Raw genomic sequence first — 16196 nt, 5'->3', positions numbered from 1 at the left:
TAAGACTCATTTGGTATGGAGTGTTTGTCACTGCAAGCTAGCATGCAGCTTCATTTGACGGCAGCGCCGCCCCATTTCGAATTCGAAGAGAACAATTCGAGGTGGCCGGTACACACAGCTGACTAATTAGAACTCCAATACATACGCCCCTGACACATATAGACGGAACTTCTTGATTACGAACGTCGACCAGAACTTGTCACAACAAATATTCCGATATGTTCTCTGGATTCAAACGGTCACTGGTGAGTACCCGGAATTACCTGAAGCTTCTGGCGTGATCATAAGCTGAACATCAACTATAGCCTCAAATCTCTATCTTGTGTGCACCATCTGTCATCCGTGAGGAAACCTTATGATAACTGAATATATCTTCTACAGTCACCACCCGTCATCGCCACCATCAATTCAGGCCCTCGCGCTACTGCGGAACGCCCTCTCCTCACCTTATCCCCCTGGAAAGAAATCGGCATCCCCGCTTGAGTTTGATCTAGAAGTCGTTGAAACGAAACCGCCGACCGCCGATCAACTGAAGACCATTCTGACGTATATCACTCCGCCGAGATCTACTGCACCCCCTGCGTTGTCTACCTTTTTGTCTGCCTCATCCGGCATCGTCTGGCCTAGGAGAACAGCCACAAACTGTGAAAGGTATCGTGAGTCTTGCGGAGCAAAAACCCGAATGTGTTCAAATGGCCCGTTGTCGTTGACTAGGATTGGTGGACGTGCCAGTATAGGGGACGTTGAAGGCGTGAAAGGAATCTTGGAAGCTATCAGGCAGCAGAGAGATGGGGAGGCGAAACAGGATGAAGTTGATCAGCCCAAAGGCTGGTTCTCATAAACGTTCGGACAGGAAACTGACAAATCTAGGTGTATACACCGCCTTAAGTTGCAATGAGTGCAACACGGATTCTGCAGCTGCGTGATGGAATGGTATTCGGTATCATATGTATTCTGTTCATATAGTAAAAGGGTAGCACATATGTATAATGATTGTCCAACGAAAAAGTGATCCGCGAGAGAAGTTACTGGTCAAAGTCGATAAAACTCCAGTGCGCCATCACCGCTCTCTGCATCCTCTGCCTAACTATGGCGTCCCCTGTTTACCTGTCCCCTGACGTACGGTGGTGAATTAGGTGATGATGCTCGCAGTACTACTCGCGGCAGTGGAGAATGGTAGTACACTAAAAGTACCACTTCCCAGCGACGTAGCCGGGGTTACACCTGTCTGATTAGACGAGGTCGTAGAACTGTCCGAGGCTGTAGAAGTGCTTGAAGTTATATCCTTAGGAGGGGCGTTGTTATTTGAGCTGATTTTCCCGACAGTCCCACCGACGGCCCCACCAACCACAGCACCGATAACGACAATGGCAATAACGAAGATGGTGATTTTGCCATTGCGAGTCCGCCAAAAAGATTGAATTGGGCGCGAGGCATATGTAGCAGCTCCAGGAAGAGGAACAATCTTTTCTCGTGTCAATGGGCTGCTTTCGACGTCTGTATCACCAGGAATTGTTTGTGGTTTGAGTGGTTGGGTAGATGCGGGGCGGGTAGGACGGTCATCGAGTAAATCAACGTTGTAGCCTTCCTAGAAATTGGATACATTTTAGTGACAAAACGGGACAGGTAAGCGAACAGGTATTGCACACCTGCCTCTGTGCCCTCGTCGCTGCGGGAGCTTCATCAAGTAGGTTCTGGTCGTATGCTCCGTTTTGAGATGACATGATGCTTCTCGAAGATGTTGGCGATAGTGAAAGGTCACATAGACAACAGGCGCTTGCAGTTCGCTTGCAATTACTTGCTGGACAGCCTTACTGAGTGTCAAGTGACTGTGTGCCTGCTGCCTGACAAGCGGAGTTGCCCCAAGTAGCCCTGAGCCTGATCTTAGCTTGAGCGCTTAACGTTAAACAAGTAATTCACTCGAGTCTTGACGCGGACGGACGAACAACACATATACTCCAGATGCAATAATGATGTAGGTAACGTAATACAGTGAGCATGTGAGGTATCCTGCATGAGACAAACCTAGGCCTCATGTCAATGGTTAATTAACTTGGACTCCCTTTCCCATCGGATTTGCCTAAAATTGCAAGGGTCGGGGACACGGTAGCCTATCGGCCTCGGAAGAAGCAGTATGGTTAGCTTCTCGCCGCTTTGTCCTTGCAATGTCTCAGTTAAACGTTGTTGCACAACAGGCCTATTGCCAGGTGTGTATTCAGATAACCGGTTTGTCGTAACTGTCACTGCAAAGAATCAGGAAGGACACATGGCATATCATTCGAGTTAGTACACCATTCATTGATAGACAATACCTGAAGTGGCGCACGTCTGACAAGGTTTGCACCTAGACAAAGTGTCTCTGGGGGCGTCATGATGCCACTAGTATATATAGCTCCTAGCCTGCATTGCTCATGAAGTAACCCAAACATTTTACGAAATGATTTGGTTCCCTATCAGTGTGCGCTGTGAATTGTCGAATGTTTCTATGGTCACCTGTATCTGTGATGACCATGATAGTGCAATCTTGGACCTACGAACTGACATACAAGTATGCGAAGAGCAGGCAGGGTTGTGCTTCAGTACGAACTCAGTACTCACCAAACGGTATTTGACACAAGATCGCTCTAACAAGTTAGGAGTTTCCGAACTACCGGTCTTCTTGAAGGTACACATCTATTATAAACCATGTGAGTGCCGGAGAGATCGACACTGCGAAAACAAGGGAAGTCTCCGGTCTTCGCGCATACAAAGTTTGACGAAAACCTTCAAGCTTCAAAGCTGTTTAACAATTGGGTGGGTATAGAGGGGACTGCACCGTGACAGCTGTGAGGCAGCGGCGGTGGAAATGACACTAATCAGGTGCCCGGAATGTCGCTGCGGACGAAGATCCGTAAACGGATCTAGAAGCCAAGTACTGAATCTGGTTCCAGGGAACAGGTAACATGGAGGGGTACAACAACATCTCTTCCGGGATTTTCCAAAACATATTCGCCGGGGTTTTACTTTTCGATACACGGATAGGCTTGCGATTCTGCCACTTCCAGGACTGTGCACCGAGCCGAGTTAATTGCCCCGGGCCATAATGCTACTGTCACGAGCTTCACACCTGCAGATGAACAGAGATCAACGCTTAAACTTGAAGGACAGGCAGAACAAGAAATTGCATTTCAAAAGCTCGCGGCTTCGGAGTATATAGCCCTCAGCGGCACCAGCGCTGATAATTCAAGAATGTAGCAGGTTCTTTGACGCTGACTGGCGCACAGAAGCCCAGTTAATTCCCCGAGATGCCAGACTTCACCATGGCATTCTTCCGGTAGCGATGAGTTGCCCGGTGAATTAACGGGGTCACGGTAGATGAATCCCCGCAGAAGGGGAAAGCTGAAATTTTTGTTTTTGTTTTTGGAAAAGAGAGTCTATTACATAATAACAACCGACACCGTCTGGCCCTATGTAAACGCTTATAGTATAACTTATAGCGACGCCTAGGCGTCGTCTACTTATGCACACTGTGGGACTCTAGTTGCCACGTGCTGCGAGGGCCTGGGTAGTCTGGTACTCACTAAAACCTCAAGGCACCCAGTTGTTTGGAGGGGTTGCCAAGGCTGTGTCGTCTATGACGTTAATCCACGTGGCTTGGGCCCGCATCGCCGCTTTGGTGTCTCGTCTGGATTTGCTTGCTATCGCTCTATCTAACTGTAGTCGCTTGTCTATTGCGTGTTGACATCGTTTTATAACGGTCTCTTCGTTGTGTTTCGCGTCTCGTATTACTCCTTCGCATCTCAGGGTCCATATTAGGTGTGCTGATTCTGATATTAGAATTATTAGGAGGCAGAAAGAAGTTTGGTCACCGTGGAATTCGAATCGTAGTCGTTCAGCCTCCTAGTAAGATAGTACGCTAGTAGTCGTCAGTGTCTAGTCCCTGGTCATTTAAAAATCCTTCTAGCCAGTGTTGGTGATAGCATTAATAGGCTTATCGACCGAAGCCTGAAGGTCCAAGGACATCATTTGAATGCACACTTAGCCCAGACTTATACTCAGTCGTATCTTTAAGAAAAAAACATACTGTCATCGCTGTCGACAAGATATGTGCCATGGGCCATGATTTTCTCCTTGAGCTGGTTGGTAGTACGAACTAACATTTCGGAGCCGGGTTGTGACAGGTGCTCGGCCCTGCCTGGGCCTGCCAAGTTTGCGGTTGTTGATCGGTTTAAGCTGGCACGTGGTTTCGCGGCGGAAGATTTTGAATGGGACAGTTGCGTTTTAACGCAGGAGATATCACTGAGGAGCTATATACGCGCTGTCTACTACGACGACCGTTCATCACTCTGGCGTCACTCAAAAACGCGAGATTTGTGAGTTTTCATTCTTTATTTCGTTGTCAACCTTGAAGTCCCTGATCACGGCCTGCTTTTGCGACTATCCAGCTCATTCGGTTCCCTCGCTGAGATCCAAGCCATAAGTTAAACCATGCCCTCGTTCTTGAACAAGGTCTTTGGCAGAAAGACAAGTGATGATAGAATCCAAGCAAAGCTTCAGGACTCTAACGACAACGGCTTACTGGACGGAAAATACGAGGCTGTTTCTCCACCGAACTTTACCGCTCCCAATATTAACACCTTGTCAAAGGTTCAGACGGGAAAAGATCATGCAGGATTCTCGTTGTTTAGGCCAAAATCTCGTTTTACCCCCCCTCACTCTTCGCACAAACGCACGGAGAACCTTCCTCAATTGTCACTCCAACTTCCGAGTCTGAAAGACAATGCAGAGTCTCTCGAACTCGGCGTTTTCGAAGTTGATCCCGAATCTCAAAGGATTCTCGATGACTCTGTCCTCGGTGCAAGGCTCCTGAATCCTTTGGAAGCCCTCATACTTGTTCGAGCCTGTGCCCAGACTATCACTGAGCGAGGTAAGTTATTGCCACTTAATTAACACACACCCATCTAACGTTCATGATCGTCTCAGGCTTAGAAACCCTCGGAATCATGCACCCTCATTGGCACTCCGCGTCACCCGATATTCAACGAAAGCTAATCTCGCTCTTCATCCATTCTTTGGCTCCCAAAAGCCGCACAACCGCACTTTCTCCAACGCCTGCCGCGGCAATATCCGCCTTTGAGGCTGAGCTTGAGTACATCCGCTCTCCTCACGACGTTGCAGCTGTGCTCCGTTGGGGCCTTCGTCACCTTGTGCTTGAGAATAACTCTTTCGGCAAGGATGTCTCTGCACCTGAATGGGCGTGGTACAAGTCCTTTTTCGATGCTGAAAAAGGGGCATCGTATCCACCCAAGAGTTTCACGGAATTGCTCCTCCCCCAGCTCCCTCAAGCGCACATCGAGTTGCTTCTCGCGACTGTTGACATCATATCCGCATTAGCTTCGCATGCTGAAGCGAACAGCATCTCTGGTAGCAAGCTTTCCAAGTTTTTGGGCTTATGGTTACTCACCGCGACGAGGACCGAGCAAACCGACAACTGGACCACCTTTTATGCTCGATGGGAACGCGCTGGCCGGATTTTGGAGCATCTGTTCCTTGCACGAATTAGGTGTGTACGCCGCATGAAGCTGAGGGTGTGTCTGACCATAGCACAGGGAGGAAAGCTTCAACTCTCGACTGCCTACCCGACTTCAGGAACTTGTCAAGCACTATCCATATTCGAGAGGGTCACGCGATGTTGAAGAGGATCTTCTTCCCCCTCCTCGCTTCTCTACGCGGAGCTGCAGTGTCCTCTTTGTGCGCATAGAGGTCCTTTTGTCAGAGTCTGCACCACAGCCCAAACCATCGCCCGTTCGCCTTCTCTTGGATGCATTCAACCTATCTTCCGAAGGTGAAACCTTTGAGCATGTTGGGTTGTGGAACGCGCTCAAGACTGCCGCCACCGAAATTGTCTCTTCATCCTCGGCGGCTGGTGCTCAGGATGGCCCACAGTTCGGTCGGGTGTTCGTGGATGAGACGATCCACCTCCTCGCGTCCACATCTCGTAACGCCTCTTCTCCAGTCATGTCCCCGACAATTGAAGTTGCATCGCCCGTGCCCAGACGCTCTTCGCCTTTCAAGAAGGTTCTCAACCGTAGTAAGGACAATGCTACCCACGGAAACGGAAACGGGAACGGAAACGGGAACAGTGCAACGTCTCCCGTCTCGTCTGTTTCCTCGCCAATCATCAGCGACTGGGCACAGTTCTCCACTAGCGGCTTCGGTGAAACAAGTACAGTCACACCACTCGCTGCAACCCTCCTCGATACAGACAAGGATGTTGAGATTACAGAACCGCTCGTGTCCCCTAAGTCGAGTAAGAGATGGGGAAGATCACGTTCAGGACAGCGCTCTGCTGATTCCCCATACGAGACGAGCACCAAAGAGTCCACAGTCCTCAGCACCAAGCTCGCGAGTGTCCACATGACACAAGTTGATGAGGCATTCATCGATTTCTGGTCCGACGCTATCACAGACCCCATCACGGAGAACTGGCCCTCATTTGTTATCTGTGGGCTGAAGCCGCTGCCTGCGAATGAAGCTGTCAGTTGGCTCGTCGTCGAGCAGACATATGTACGCCAGCAGCCCGCGCGGCCCCGCCCGACGTCTCCCGAGCGGCGTGGTCGTACGTCTCCCCGCCCTTCGTTTCGCTCGGATATTTCTGGCACACTTGCTGCTACGAGGAAGCGATTCAGCTTTTTTGGTGGTACGAGTAAGACGGGTTTAACGGGCAAGAAGGGTATAATGGGAAAGTCGCCCAAGGTCGGCGAGCTTGGTGAGATCTTGCCTGAGGAAGATAGATCTGAGACGCCGACGGCTGGGACGAGTACAAGTAAGGAACTTGGACTGGGCATCGCTGGTGCTGCCACAGTTGGTTCAGTTGCCATAGAGGCTGTTCAACCGCTTGCACATTCACAGGGACCTATCCCCGAGGAAATTGTTCAGTCACCTGCCGTAGCCGCACCCGCAGAACCTGCCCTGCAGCCTCGGGAGGACAATGCTGCAGCAGCGCTACGTGAACAAGCCCTGGTCGAAGAAGCCAACAACGTTCTCGACAAGGAGACCCCTGAGACTGGCGAGTCTGTCGCGCTCGCAGCCATCCCCGATGAATCTGTTCCAGAGTCTGAGGCTACGCTTGTCGAGGAATCTATTTCACAGCCCGAACCAGCGTCTCTTGCAGAACCAGAGGTCGTGTCCACAGCGCCTGAACCTGCACATGATATCGAGACGTCTGTTTTTGGAACTCCAGAGTCGCCGGCATCGGATGATACTCTCCCTGCAGTCCCCGTAGTAGACGACGTACCTGAGCCACTCATCGAGCCGGAAGAACAGACCTCCATTGTCGAGGAAACGCCCTCCGAGGTGCTCGCTAATGAAGGCATCGAAGATACTCCTGAAGACGCTTCGGTTTATGAAGCTGCCGAGGCCGAAACTCCGGAAGAAACCCCCGTAGAACCCATACCACCCGCTGCTGAGCCGAAGCCCGTTGAATATACCGATGGCGCAGCATCCATGGAACTACCATCATCTGCAGATGCGCAGGACGACGTGAACGTCCCGGAGGAGCATCCATCATATTGAGAACATTGTTGAAGATCCATCGTGATTACCTTTTTGATTGGTTCTTGGGTTTATTTTATCGTTTCATGTTTGAACTTTGGTTGCGAAACCTCCAACTGTCCTTTGTCATTTACCGGTCCCCATCTGCACCCATACCTCCTTCGCTAGCCTCCACTAATCCACGTTTACTGTTATATCCAGGATTCCAAATATCACATTCTCCCACTTTATTCATACAACTGTCATTTGGATCGTCATTCGCCCGCACACGGCCCCATCGTTTTTCCTTGATATCCCATATGCCTTTCTCGGATGCTTACTCGACCTTGGTGCTTTCAATGTTCCAGTACTCCTGCGCGTAATCTTGGATCGCACGATCAGAACTAAACTTGCCCATCTGTTCCAAATTGTGGTTCGCCGTTCCTTACTAAAAATGATAATCCATACCTTTGCAGTGGTCCTGATACTCTTCTTAATCCACTCCGTTCGGTCATTATAGGCTTCATCTACCATACGAAGAGCCTCGAGGTCTGAAAAGGGTTCATCAGGGACGCTATCGCCCGCCTAGCAATTTGCTCACAGGAGTCAAAATCTTCAGTAATGAGATAATAATCTCCCTGACGAATCGTGTTGAGCAGGCTGTTCAGAGAAATGAGTGAACTTCGTAATACGCTTGCTGGAGCATTACTTACGGCTCGTACACGCCCCTGTCGCCAAACAACCCAGATGAGATCTCGTTAAGAACTCGTGCAAGAGCAGGTGACTTCTGCTCGACAGGAACAGGGTGGTATACGTGTTGGTAACGAAGATCTTCCACTGCAGGTGTCAGATGACCGAAGAAGACTTCGACGAGAGAAAAGTAAGTCCGTAGCACAGGTAATAAATGCAAGACTACGTACAAACATTGCTAGGGCCAACTTCCTCCGCGATCTCGATGTTCGCACCATCTATCCGAACAGTCAGATCTTTATGGCACTGGATAACACCAGTACACACCAACAGTGCCCAGCAAAAGCCCGCCGTTCAAGCAGAACTTCATGTTGGATGTGCCAGAAGCTTCTGTACCTGCGGTAGAGATGTGTTGACTGATGTCCGAAGCTGGAATAAGGACTTCTGCCAAGGTGACTGAGTAGTCTGGTAAGAAGAAGACGTTCAAGTAGTCCCTTGTGTCAGGATCAGAATTGACCACGCGAGCGACGTTGACGATCAAGCGGATGGTCTAGAAGCTCGTTAGCATCACAGGTTTGTGCGTCTCGCTCGTTGAACGAACCAGCTTGGCGATATAATCTAAACGCCGGTCAGTTCGATGGAATTGTTGACGCGCACAAACACTTACATCCTGGGGCGGCTTTGCCTGCGAAGAAGACATTCCGCGGGGTCATTGTCTTCCGCTCCTTGGGAGTCATAGATTTCAGAGTGAGGTAGCGCTAGAAAAAGTTGAGCGCAAAACTCAACGATCATACTATTGACGATGCTCACATGAATGACACCAAGAATATTGAGAGTTTGGCGCTAACAAGACTGATAGATCGGACTTCGAGAGGGCATACATCGGTGTCTACGTACCTTATACTCGTGCAACCGCTGAAACACCGATCAGCCCTCAAGTTCCGCAATATGATATGTCTGACTGACCTTAATCTGGACAGTCGAACATGGCTTTAGGTATTAACGTTGAGACCTAAAGTAACCTTGCATGTGATGGGCAAGCCTCTCCTTGTTAGCTTGCTTTACAGCTGCCCAGTCTTCCCTGAAGTCCTCGTCCTCGACATAATCAAGAAGACCCTCGAGTTTGGTGAAGGTCCTTGAGCCACACGCTCTTCTCTATATTCAGGGTCGTGGTGATGAGCCTGCTGAGTCCGGGGTTGCACTGGTATGTGTGACTTAGCATCGATGTCACACCTATTTCAAGATAGCCACACACCTGGTCCAGCCACCGACGAGGAGTGACTTTGCAAGGTGATGAGAAGCAGAAATGCATTGAAGGTATGGTACTCACTGCCGTTGGTCACGTTTCCAAACCTTGCGCGCAAACCACAGTCAGCGTGCGGCTATTTAGTTGCTGAATGAACATACTTGCTAACTCCATAGAACTCTACGAAATCCTTCAAAATAGTCGTCTGAACCAGTTCGCTGTGCAGCTAGAGGAGCGATGGTGCTACACATTCAGACGGATGGTGGATACTCGGTGAAGACTTACTTCGGCCACGCCGTTAACTTTGCGACTGCCTATACACATGTACATTAGTAGGAATATGAAATGAGTCTTGCGAAACTCACCGATGCATGCCAGGTAAGCCATGCGAACATTCTGAGGAACGCTCTCTGAGGAAAACTTTTGAGCCGCGATTCATAGGTTGTAAAATCACCATACCTTCGATTAGTGACATTCGTGCAAGCCGTTCCCTATCTCCAGGGAACTTCCGTTCGACAGCTGTGGAAAAGATCAGTCGGACGTTCGATATGGGATTGAGTCTGTCTTTCTTACACTGCATGAACAACCTAAGGTCCGATGTTTGGGTCAGCGTACAACACAACATTTTCCGCTGCTCACAAATTCTGAAATCCAAAGTTGTTCAGTAAAGAGGATCACTGGTATAACACAAAGACTCACAATATCAAAGATGATCTGCATGTGCCTACAAATGGACAGCTTTAACTGCCACTATATCGTTGCAATACATGACGCTCACCTAGGCAAGAGATGTTGCATCAAGGGTACAGGCCACGTCTCAAGTGCCTCCTATCATCAATGTCTTGCGTCAACATCCATATCATGAGAACTTGGCATTATCTCGACCTACCGGGAGGACAGTGTGATTGGTGAAGAAGAACGTCTCTGTGACGATGTTCCAAGCAGCATTCCATGGAACATCTTCATCATCAACAAGGAGTCGCATGAGCTCCGGAACGGCGAGTGTTGGGTGCGTCTTCAGTAAAGAACAGTCAGTCCTTAGTACTACGCGCACACGCATAAATCGGCCTTACGTCGTTCAACTGGATCGAGACGTCTAGAAGGAATGTGAGCTTTGATATTTGAGAATGAAACAGGTTCGCGTACATTGAGGGAACTCTGTGATGGGCCTTCCGAGGTTCTTGAACCGGCGCATGATGTCCGCGAGACTGGCTGCGGTCCAGAAGTACTGCTGCTTCAAGCGAAGTTCCTTTCCAACTTGAAACGGGCCTCTAAGTACCACGTACATTTCATATTGTTGGGTATACTCACAGGTGGTGTGATCGTTGGGGTACAAGACCGATGTGATCGCTGCTGCGCTATTCGAAGACTCGACGGCGCGTTCGTAATCTCCCGCTACAAATAAAATCCATCAGTTGAACAGAAGACGCAATGATGTCGCTGTAAACGCACCATTGAAACTGTTTAAATCAAATCCCCTCTTCGGCTTACTCTCCCACAAACGGAGGTTATTCGTGTTGCGCGTGTTACAGCCAGGGATGGGCACATCATAAGCGACCGCGAGAACCTCTTGACCACCCTCCCAAACGGCGCGGCCGCTTCCATCGTTCAAGCGCTCTGCATGACCGTGAAAACGCACCTCGTAGCTAACATCAATGCGAGGGAGCTCCCACGGGTTAGAATTATCCAGCCAAGGATCCGGTGCTTCCAGCTGCTGTCCGTCGGGAGAGATGAGCTGCTGGAAGATGCCATATCTGTATCGTAAGCCGTAACCCCATACAGGAAGCTCCTGAGATGCGGAAGAGTCGAGGTAGCATGCGGCAAGACGCCCGAGGCCACCATTGCCGAGCCCGGCGTCACGCTCCTGCGCCAGGAGATCTTCCATGTTGAAGCCAAGCTTGTCGACCCCCTCCGTGTATTGCTGCTTGAGGCCGAGATTGAGGAGGGCATTGTCAAGGGCGCGGCCCATGAGAAATTCGAGTGATAAGTAGTACGCCCGCTTTCCTGCGGTGCGAGAGTAGTGCAGTTGTGTTTCGTTCCAGTTGATCTGTGGATCGGACGATGAGTTGGGTGGGTGGAATGATATAAGATAAGGGGGCATACGATCAGATTATCACGGACGGAGAGAGCTGCAGCCTGGTAAGCTCCAAAATTGTCGATCTCGTGTGGCTGGCGAGCCAGAGAGGTTTGGACATGGTTGACGATCGACTTGGTAATGGACGGCACGCCTGTGGGAGGTGGTCGAGCGATACACGAACTAGGTGTTCTGATTAGCTACCTGTATCAAGGCTTCTCAAACCATCTTTCCAGACTTTCTCCTCGCCTCTAGGCCACTTTTCCTTGCCTTCGGGGTCCTTTTCTGGCAGGTATCCTGTTTGAAATACATCACCTATGTTATCGAGGAAACACCAAACGGATTGGACATACCAGTAAGTGTCCTGACATGTCTGCGGGGGCGTTGAACCTTTCCGATGGCAGTGGTATCAAGCACGGATGTCATGTCTAGTGACAACGATACTGGCGATCGTAGTTGATGGGGAAGAAACAAGCGCGGTTTTGAGTGGAATAAGGAGAGACTCCATAGAAGGACGTCATATCAAGTCGACTACGGTTGTTTTTGCGGAAAAAGGGGGGCAAATCTGGATAGATCTGTGTTCCAAACGGAAAACATTTTCACATCGAAGACCTGCTAACCAAGTCACGTTCACTGCCAGGCGGCAGTCTGGACCAGTCTGGAACCGGCGATCATCATCATCTTCTATATAAGCTATTGTGACGCGGCATGACGCCCAGTGAGAATTGACTGTGCCCTGAATATGTTGAGATAAGAGTGAATGTCGAGTTATGCTTCTTTCGGTTGAAATCGATAATTGTCCATTGTAACTGCACCAACTGCGCTTCGCAATATTAATGCATGACGCGCAAGTGACGCGGCCACCTGCGTTGCCCAATTTGTAAGCCTTATTATACTCGGTGATTGCGGCATGATGATAGGGAATGTGAGTGTACGACGAGCAAAATTTCACGCCACTGCTATCATTTATGCAAAGAGCTGTAAGACTCTGTCAAAAAAGAAAACGGTAGTTGAAGAAGCAAGAAATACAGTACAATGATGTAGGACGACTATGTGTAACTAGAGTAGAGAATAGAAAATGTCAATGAAGAATAAGAACAACGAAGGTCTTCACCAAGGTTCGTTGTCTGTGTACTCAACAGATGCACAACTGATGCAGAGCAAGAAACGAGTCGCAGCCTGTATGAGTGGTATCACATCGCGATATCGTTCCAGTAGCCCATATGCTAGTTGCGATTGTGTTTCTAATGTTGACCATCTGTGTTCTGAATAGGCATGCTGTAAAGCCAGCCCATGAAACGCGCGCGCCATCCAGCACCGGTCATTTGAGAACTCGAACCTGTTCCCGATGCCTCAGCGATACAATTGACAGCGGAAGGTGTCAAAGCAGTGGTAATTGGAGGTGGTAGCTGTGATAATGATGGTGCGTCTTGAGTTGTTGCGCTAGGTTTTTGCGTGGTATGGATTTTGGGAGGTCGAGACCAGCTGGCAGCTGGCTTCCCTGTTGCATGATAGTTCTCCTGCGCAGAGGAGTCAGCGATAAAGAAGAACAGTGAAGTAAAACAACGTACAGGCTTGCCCGCTATGCAGGGGATCTCGACTACAGGTGACTCTTGCAACTCGATGTCTGGTGTATCTCGCCTGCGCACCATGCTGGAGACCAGGTTTCGAGTCCAGCTGAGAGGGTGGGATCGGGGTTGTGTAATGCGCTCAGTTGCCCCATGCGGCTTGAAGTTGCGCCAGAAGGAGGAAAAGGGACCGAAGGATGCGTTGACTTGGTGCTGGGGTTGGGCAGTTACGTGGCCCACGAAACCGGGATAGACGAGTGCGCAACTAACAATATATTTGTCAAAGCATTCAATCATAGATAGAGATCACATACATTAGCTTCCTGCACATCCTTAAAAATCCCTGTGGGCATCCGGCGAGCACATTTCACCTTTGGAGCCAGTCGCGGTGCAGCATCAGCCTGGGAGCAGATCCGTTGTCAGTGTCGTTGAGAATGAATTGCATCAAAGCTTACAATATCTGACAGAAGGCCAGCTCCTTTGACGATAGCACAAATATCCCATGTGTATAGGTGGCCGTTAGGGCAGCCAGTAACGAGGAACTTTCCATTTGCAGAAAAGATTGCGGAGTTCACCTCATCTTCATGTTGAAGTGGTGTTCCGATGGGTTGATCGGTTTCGAGGTTCCATAGTTGCGCTGTCTTGTCCAAGAATGATGTGCTTGCGAGGATGCGCTGGTTGGGAGATATTGAAATGGTGTCAACGAAGTTTTCGCCCCCGTCAAGAACAGCAGTCCAGGTGGCTGTGTCGAACTTCCTGATGCGCCATCCTCCGGCGAAAAGCGTTTTTCCATCCAGGGTCCATGCCAGGCACTTGCAGGCAACATCGTCTATTGTTTTGAGTAGTTCGCCTGTGTTGGCGTCCAATATTTTCAGCACCGTGTACAAGCTGATGGCCATCATCTTGCCATCGGGTGAGTAGCAAACCGTCTGCACGTCTCCCCTTGCCTTGATTGGTCCGATGATAGTTTCTTCGCTCTGAAGATCCCACACTCTGAATGTAGCATCCCAGCATCCGCTCACCACTCGCCCTCCGTCTGGACTCCAGCACACAGAATGCACTTTTGCTCTATGTCCCGTCCATCTTTTGATGACCTTGCCCGTGTCGACATTCCACAATTTCACTGTGCCGTCGTCACTCCCGGTTGCTACTGTCTTGCCTGTCGGTGACAATGCTATGGCCTCCACTCCTCTGTCTTTGTCTTCCCATTCATCCCGAAAATGCGCACCCCTCTCCAAGTCCCAGGCTCGAAATGACCCATCCCATGAACATATGATGATTCGCTGTCCACCGGGCAGGTGTAGGATGTGTCTGATGCCATTGTTTATTTTGATCTTTCGGCAAGACATTGTTGCTAGATTATCGTCCTTCACAGGGGCTAGATTTCCCATGATTTTGGTTTCGGGATTCACTTGATGGGTGCGTGGATATCTTCAGCTCTTGCCAGTCAAATCCAATACGAGCCCATTACTTACTTAGAATTTAGATGTACTTGACGTGTACACAAAAAGAGGAATGCAGAACGAATGCTGCGAAGGAGTGGGTGTTTCGTTCAGTGAAGATTCAAGTCAGGAGGGAGAGAGGTAAAGTCTTCTGCAGGTGTGTTTTCCTCGCCTCATCCTCGTGTTCGTTTCACAGCTTCAGGCACTAGCTGTGCAGTTTAAGCGCTCAATAGCCAATATACGCATTGACCCCTCACCATCACGGTCCTATCATCTCGCAAACCTGCATTATCCACACGTCTAATGCGATTTTGGGATTGTCGTATCTATCCTTTCTCTCCACATTTCCGTTGACTCAGAGTTCAACTGGACTCATCCTGCTCCTCTCTCCGATCTTGGTTCTCAACATCCTACGTGAGATTTTCTTTTTCGCAATCCGGTCTGGCTATCCTGATTACATTTTCCTTGTCTTCGTCTAATCAGCCATTTCCCGTCTCTTCCAAATTCATGTGCCCATTCTCGGAGGACCGTGTCGAGCAAACAATTGAATAGGCTGTCTCCGTCGCTAGTAAAGTATCATCCACCCCTTCGTCTACTCAGTACAAAACATCATGTATCTTTTCAAAGCATGTATGTATTGGCAAGCCCTTCTTATGTCTTCACACGCATCCCTCGGTTGGAGGCGGTATTGACGTCCTGCCATCAAGCAGGAATGCGTTGCTAGGATCCTCGAGTATCGCACATTAGGTATTTACGCATGATGAGCTCAGTGTTTGTCTTACCACCCGACTTCAGGAGCGCATCCATATTCAAATGCCCATGTGTCGCGCAAGAGTTCTACATACATCCTCGTTCTTCGACGCCGAGATGCAGTTTCCTTCGTGTGCATAGAGACCCTCAGGCCTCAGGCTGTCCATCACCAGGACGCCTACATTTAGATGCATGATCTTATCCTTGCCTTTGTTGGCCTCTAATGACATCACGAGCATCTGTGAAAGGTTCAAAAGATACCTCGCCATATGCTTATTTCTTCCCGCTTTGGAGCATGTTCGTGCCTAAGAATCAGATCATGAGGTTGTCACCCAGGGTCAATTTGGATCCTTCACAGCCGCGTCTTCCCTGTATGTCGACTCGGAAATGGTAGTTTCTAAGCAGACTTCCATCAGATTCATCCGCAGGGGTGCCGAAAATTCTACATGTCCGCAGTACTTACGCACAACTGCAACATCATCCGACCAAGCAAGGTCCTAGACAGCAACGCCGGCCACTAGTGTATAAATCATGCGAAATATAAACATGGTAGGTCACACCATCATTCCATCCTTCAATTTCTTCTCTGCACTTTCCCTTCTCGGTAGGTATGTATGAACGACTAATGAATGACGTGCTTAGGGTGAGGCTGAGGGAGAGGTGTAGATGGATAGAATTCAGCACTTGGCGGAAAGCAGCTGCTTATCGCATAGGGCAACACAAGCACAAGTGATATGTACCTGCCGAACTGCATTTCTAAGATGAGGAATCGGACCGATCTCCAGGGGCACGGTTGCTTTGAATAACTTTGCTCCAGAAGTACGAACGATGGACTTGGTTGCCAGCGTAGAAACTGACACGTCGCGTGCAGCACAGATACAAGTACATGAGCCAGGGCGCAATGGAGATACGTC

The 16196-nt window shown here is 49.5% G+C and overlaps 5 protein-coding genes across 5 annotated transcripts; 2 read left to right on the top strand and 3 right to left on the bottom strand.

The window, feature by feature from the left end:
- The first annotated feature begins 84 nt into the window (after positions 1-84).
- On the top strand, positions 85-942 carry DFJ58DRAFT_782918 (uncharacterized protein). Its single transcript, XM_041389863.1, has 3 exons — positions 85-245; positions 306-322; positions 382-942. Exons 1-3 carry the CDS (start codon positions 219-221, stop codon positions 839-841), a joined length of 504 nt encoding a protein of 167 aa, XP_041244912.1. The 5' UTR covers positions 85-218; the 3' UTR covers positions 842-942.
- On the bottom strand, positions 943-1933 carry DFJ58DRAFT_913412 (uncharacterized protein). The gene is made up of 2 exons (XM_041395323.1): positions 1650-1933; positions 943-1588 (listed from the first exon to the last, which is right to left on the bottom strand). The coding sequence occupies exons 1-2, from the start codon at positions 1722-1724 to the stop codon at positions 1133-1135; spliced, it is 531 nt and encodes a 176-aa protein (XP_041244911.1). The 5' UTR covers positions 1725-1933; the 3' UTR covers positions 943-1132.
- A 1634-nt stretch (positions 1934-3567) lies between these two features.
- Positions 3568-3828, bottom strand: DFJ58DRAFT_659021 (uncharacterized protein; the record flags this gene model as incomplete). Its single annotated transcript, XM_041382065.1, has 1 exon — positions 3568-3828. A coding segment is annotated over one exon (261 nt), but the record flags the coding sequence as incomplete, so codon positions are not given.
- Positions 3829-4239: 411 nt separating this feature from the next.
- On the top strand, positions 4240-7659 carry DFJ58DRAFT_324842 (uncharacterized protein). Its single transcript, XM_041379859.1, has 4 exons — positions 4240-4352; positions 4425-4906; positions 4963-5542; positions 5589-7659. The coding sequence occupies exons 2-4, from the start codon at positions 4468-4470 to the stop codon at positions 7552-7554; spliced, it is 2985 nt and encodes a 994-aa protein (XP_041244909.1). The 5' UTR covers positions 4240-4352; positions 4425-4467; the 3' UTR covers positions 7555-7659.
- A 190-nt stretch (positions 7660-7849) lies between these two features.
- Positions 7850-11948, bottom strand: DFJ58DRAFT_715906 (glycosyltransferase family 35 protein; the record flags this gene model as incomplete). Its single annotated transcript, XM_041384171.1, has 29 exons — positions 7850-7930; positions 7981-8063; positions 8114-8172; positions 8226-8376; positions 8433-8480; positions 8530-8752; positions 8804-8820; positions 8870-8960; positions 9013-9045; positions 9100-9117; positions 9169-9174; positions 9207-9224; positions 9268-9318; positions 9350-9403; positions 9458-9483; positions 9533-9555; positions 9610-9674; positions 9734-9762; positions 9814-9858; positions 9908-10035; positions 10227-10276; positions 10338-10463; positions 10522-10544; positions 10595-10705; positions 10760-10843; positions 10901-11495; positions 11552-11676; positions 11727-11819; positions 11876-11948. The coding sequence occupies 29 exons, from the start codon at positions 11946-11948 to the stop codon at positions 7850-7852; spliced, it is 2529 nt and encodes an 842-aa protein (XP_041244908.1).
- Positions 11949-16196: the final 4248 nt, after the last annotated feature.

This window comes from Suillus subalutaceus (assembly GCF_016647625.1).
Source record: "Suillus subalutaceus strain FC151 chromosome Unknown DFJ58scaffold_40, whole genome shotgun sequence".
In the NCBI taxonomy this organism is placed as follows: Eukaryota; Fungi; Basidiomycota; class Agaricomycetes; order Boletales; family Suillaceae; genus Suillus; species Suillus subalutaceus.
Note: the sequence above shows the minus strand (reverse complement) of the source record. Positions and strands in the feature narration are given on the sequence as shown.

What these genes read in the sequence shown, in the direction of transcription:
- DFJ58DRAFT_782918 (XM_041389863.1), top strand. Translation starts at nt 219, where the DNA reads ATGTTCTCTGGATTCAAACGGTCACTG.
- DFJ58DRAFT_913412 (XM_041395323.1), bottom strand. Translation starts at nt 1,724, where the DNA reads ATGTCATCTCAAAACGGAGCATACGACCAGAACCTACTTGATGAAGCT. An exon ending in CGACGAGGGCACAGAGGCAG is followed by an intron (nt 1,589 to 1,649) that starts GTGTGCAATACC and finishes TCCAATTTCTAG; the next exon opens with GAAGGCTACAACGTTGATTT.
- DFJ58DRAFT_324842 (XM_041379859.1), top strand. Translation starts at nt 4,468, where the DNA reads ATGCCCTCGTTCTTGAACAAGGTCTTTGGCAGAAAGACAAGTGATGAT. An exon ending in CCAGACTATCACTGAGCGAG is followed by an intron (nt 4,907 to 4,962) that starts GTAAGTTATTGC and finishes TGATCGTCTCAG; the next exon opens with GCTTAGAAACCCTCGGAATC. An exon ending in CTGTTCCTTGCACGAATTAG is followed by an intron (nt 5,543 to 5,588) that starts GTGTGTACGCCG and finishes ACCATAGCACAG; the next exon opens with GGAGGAAAGCTTCAACTCTC.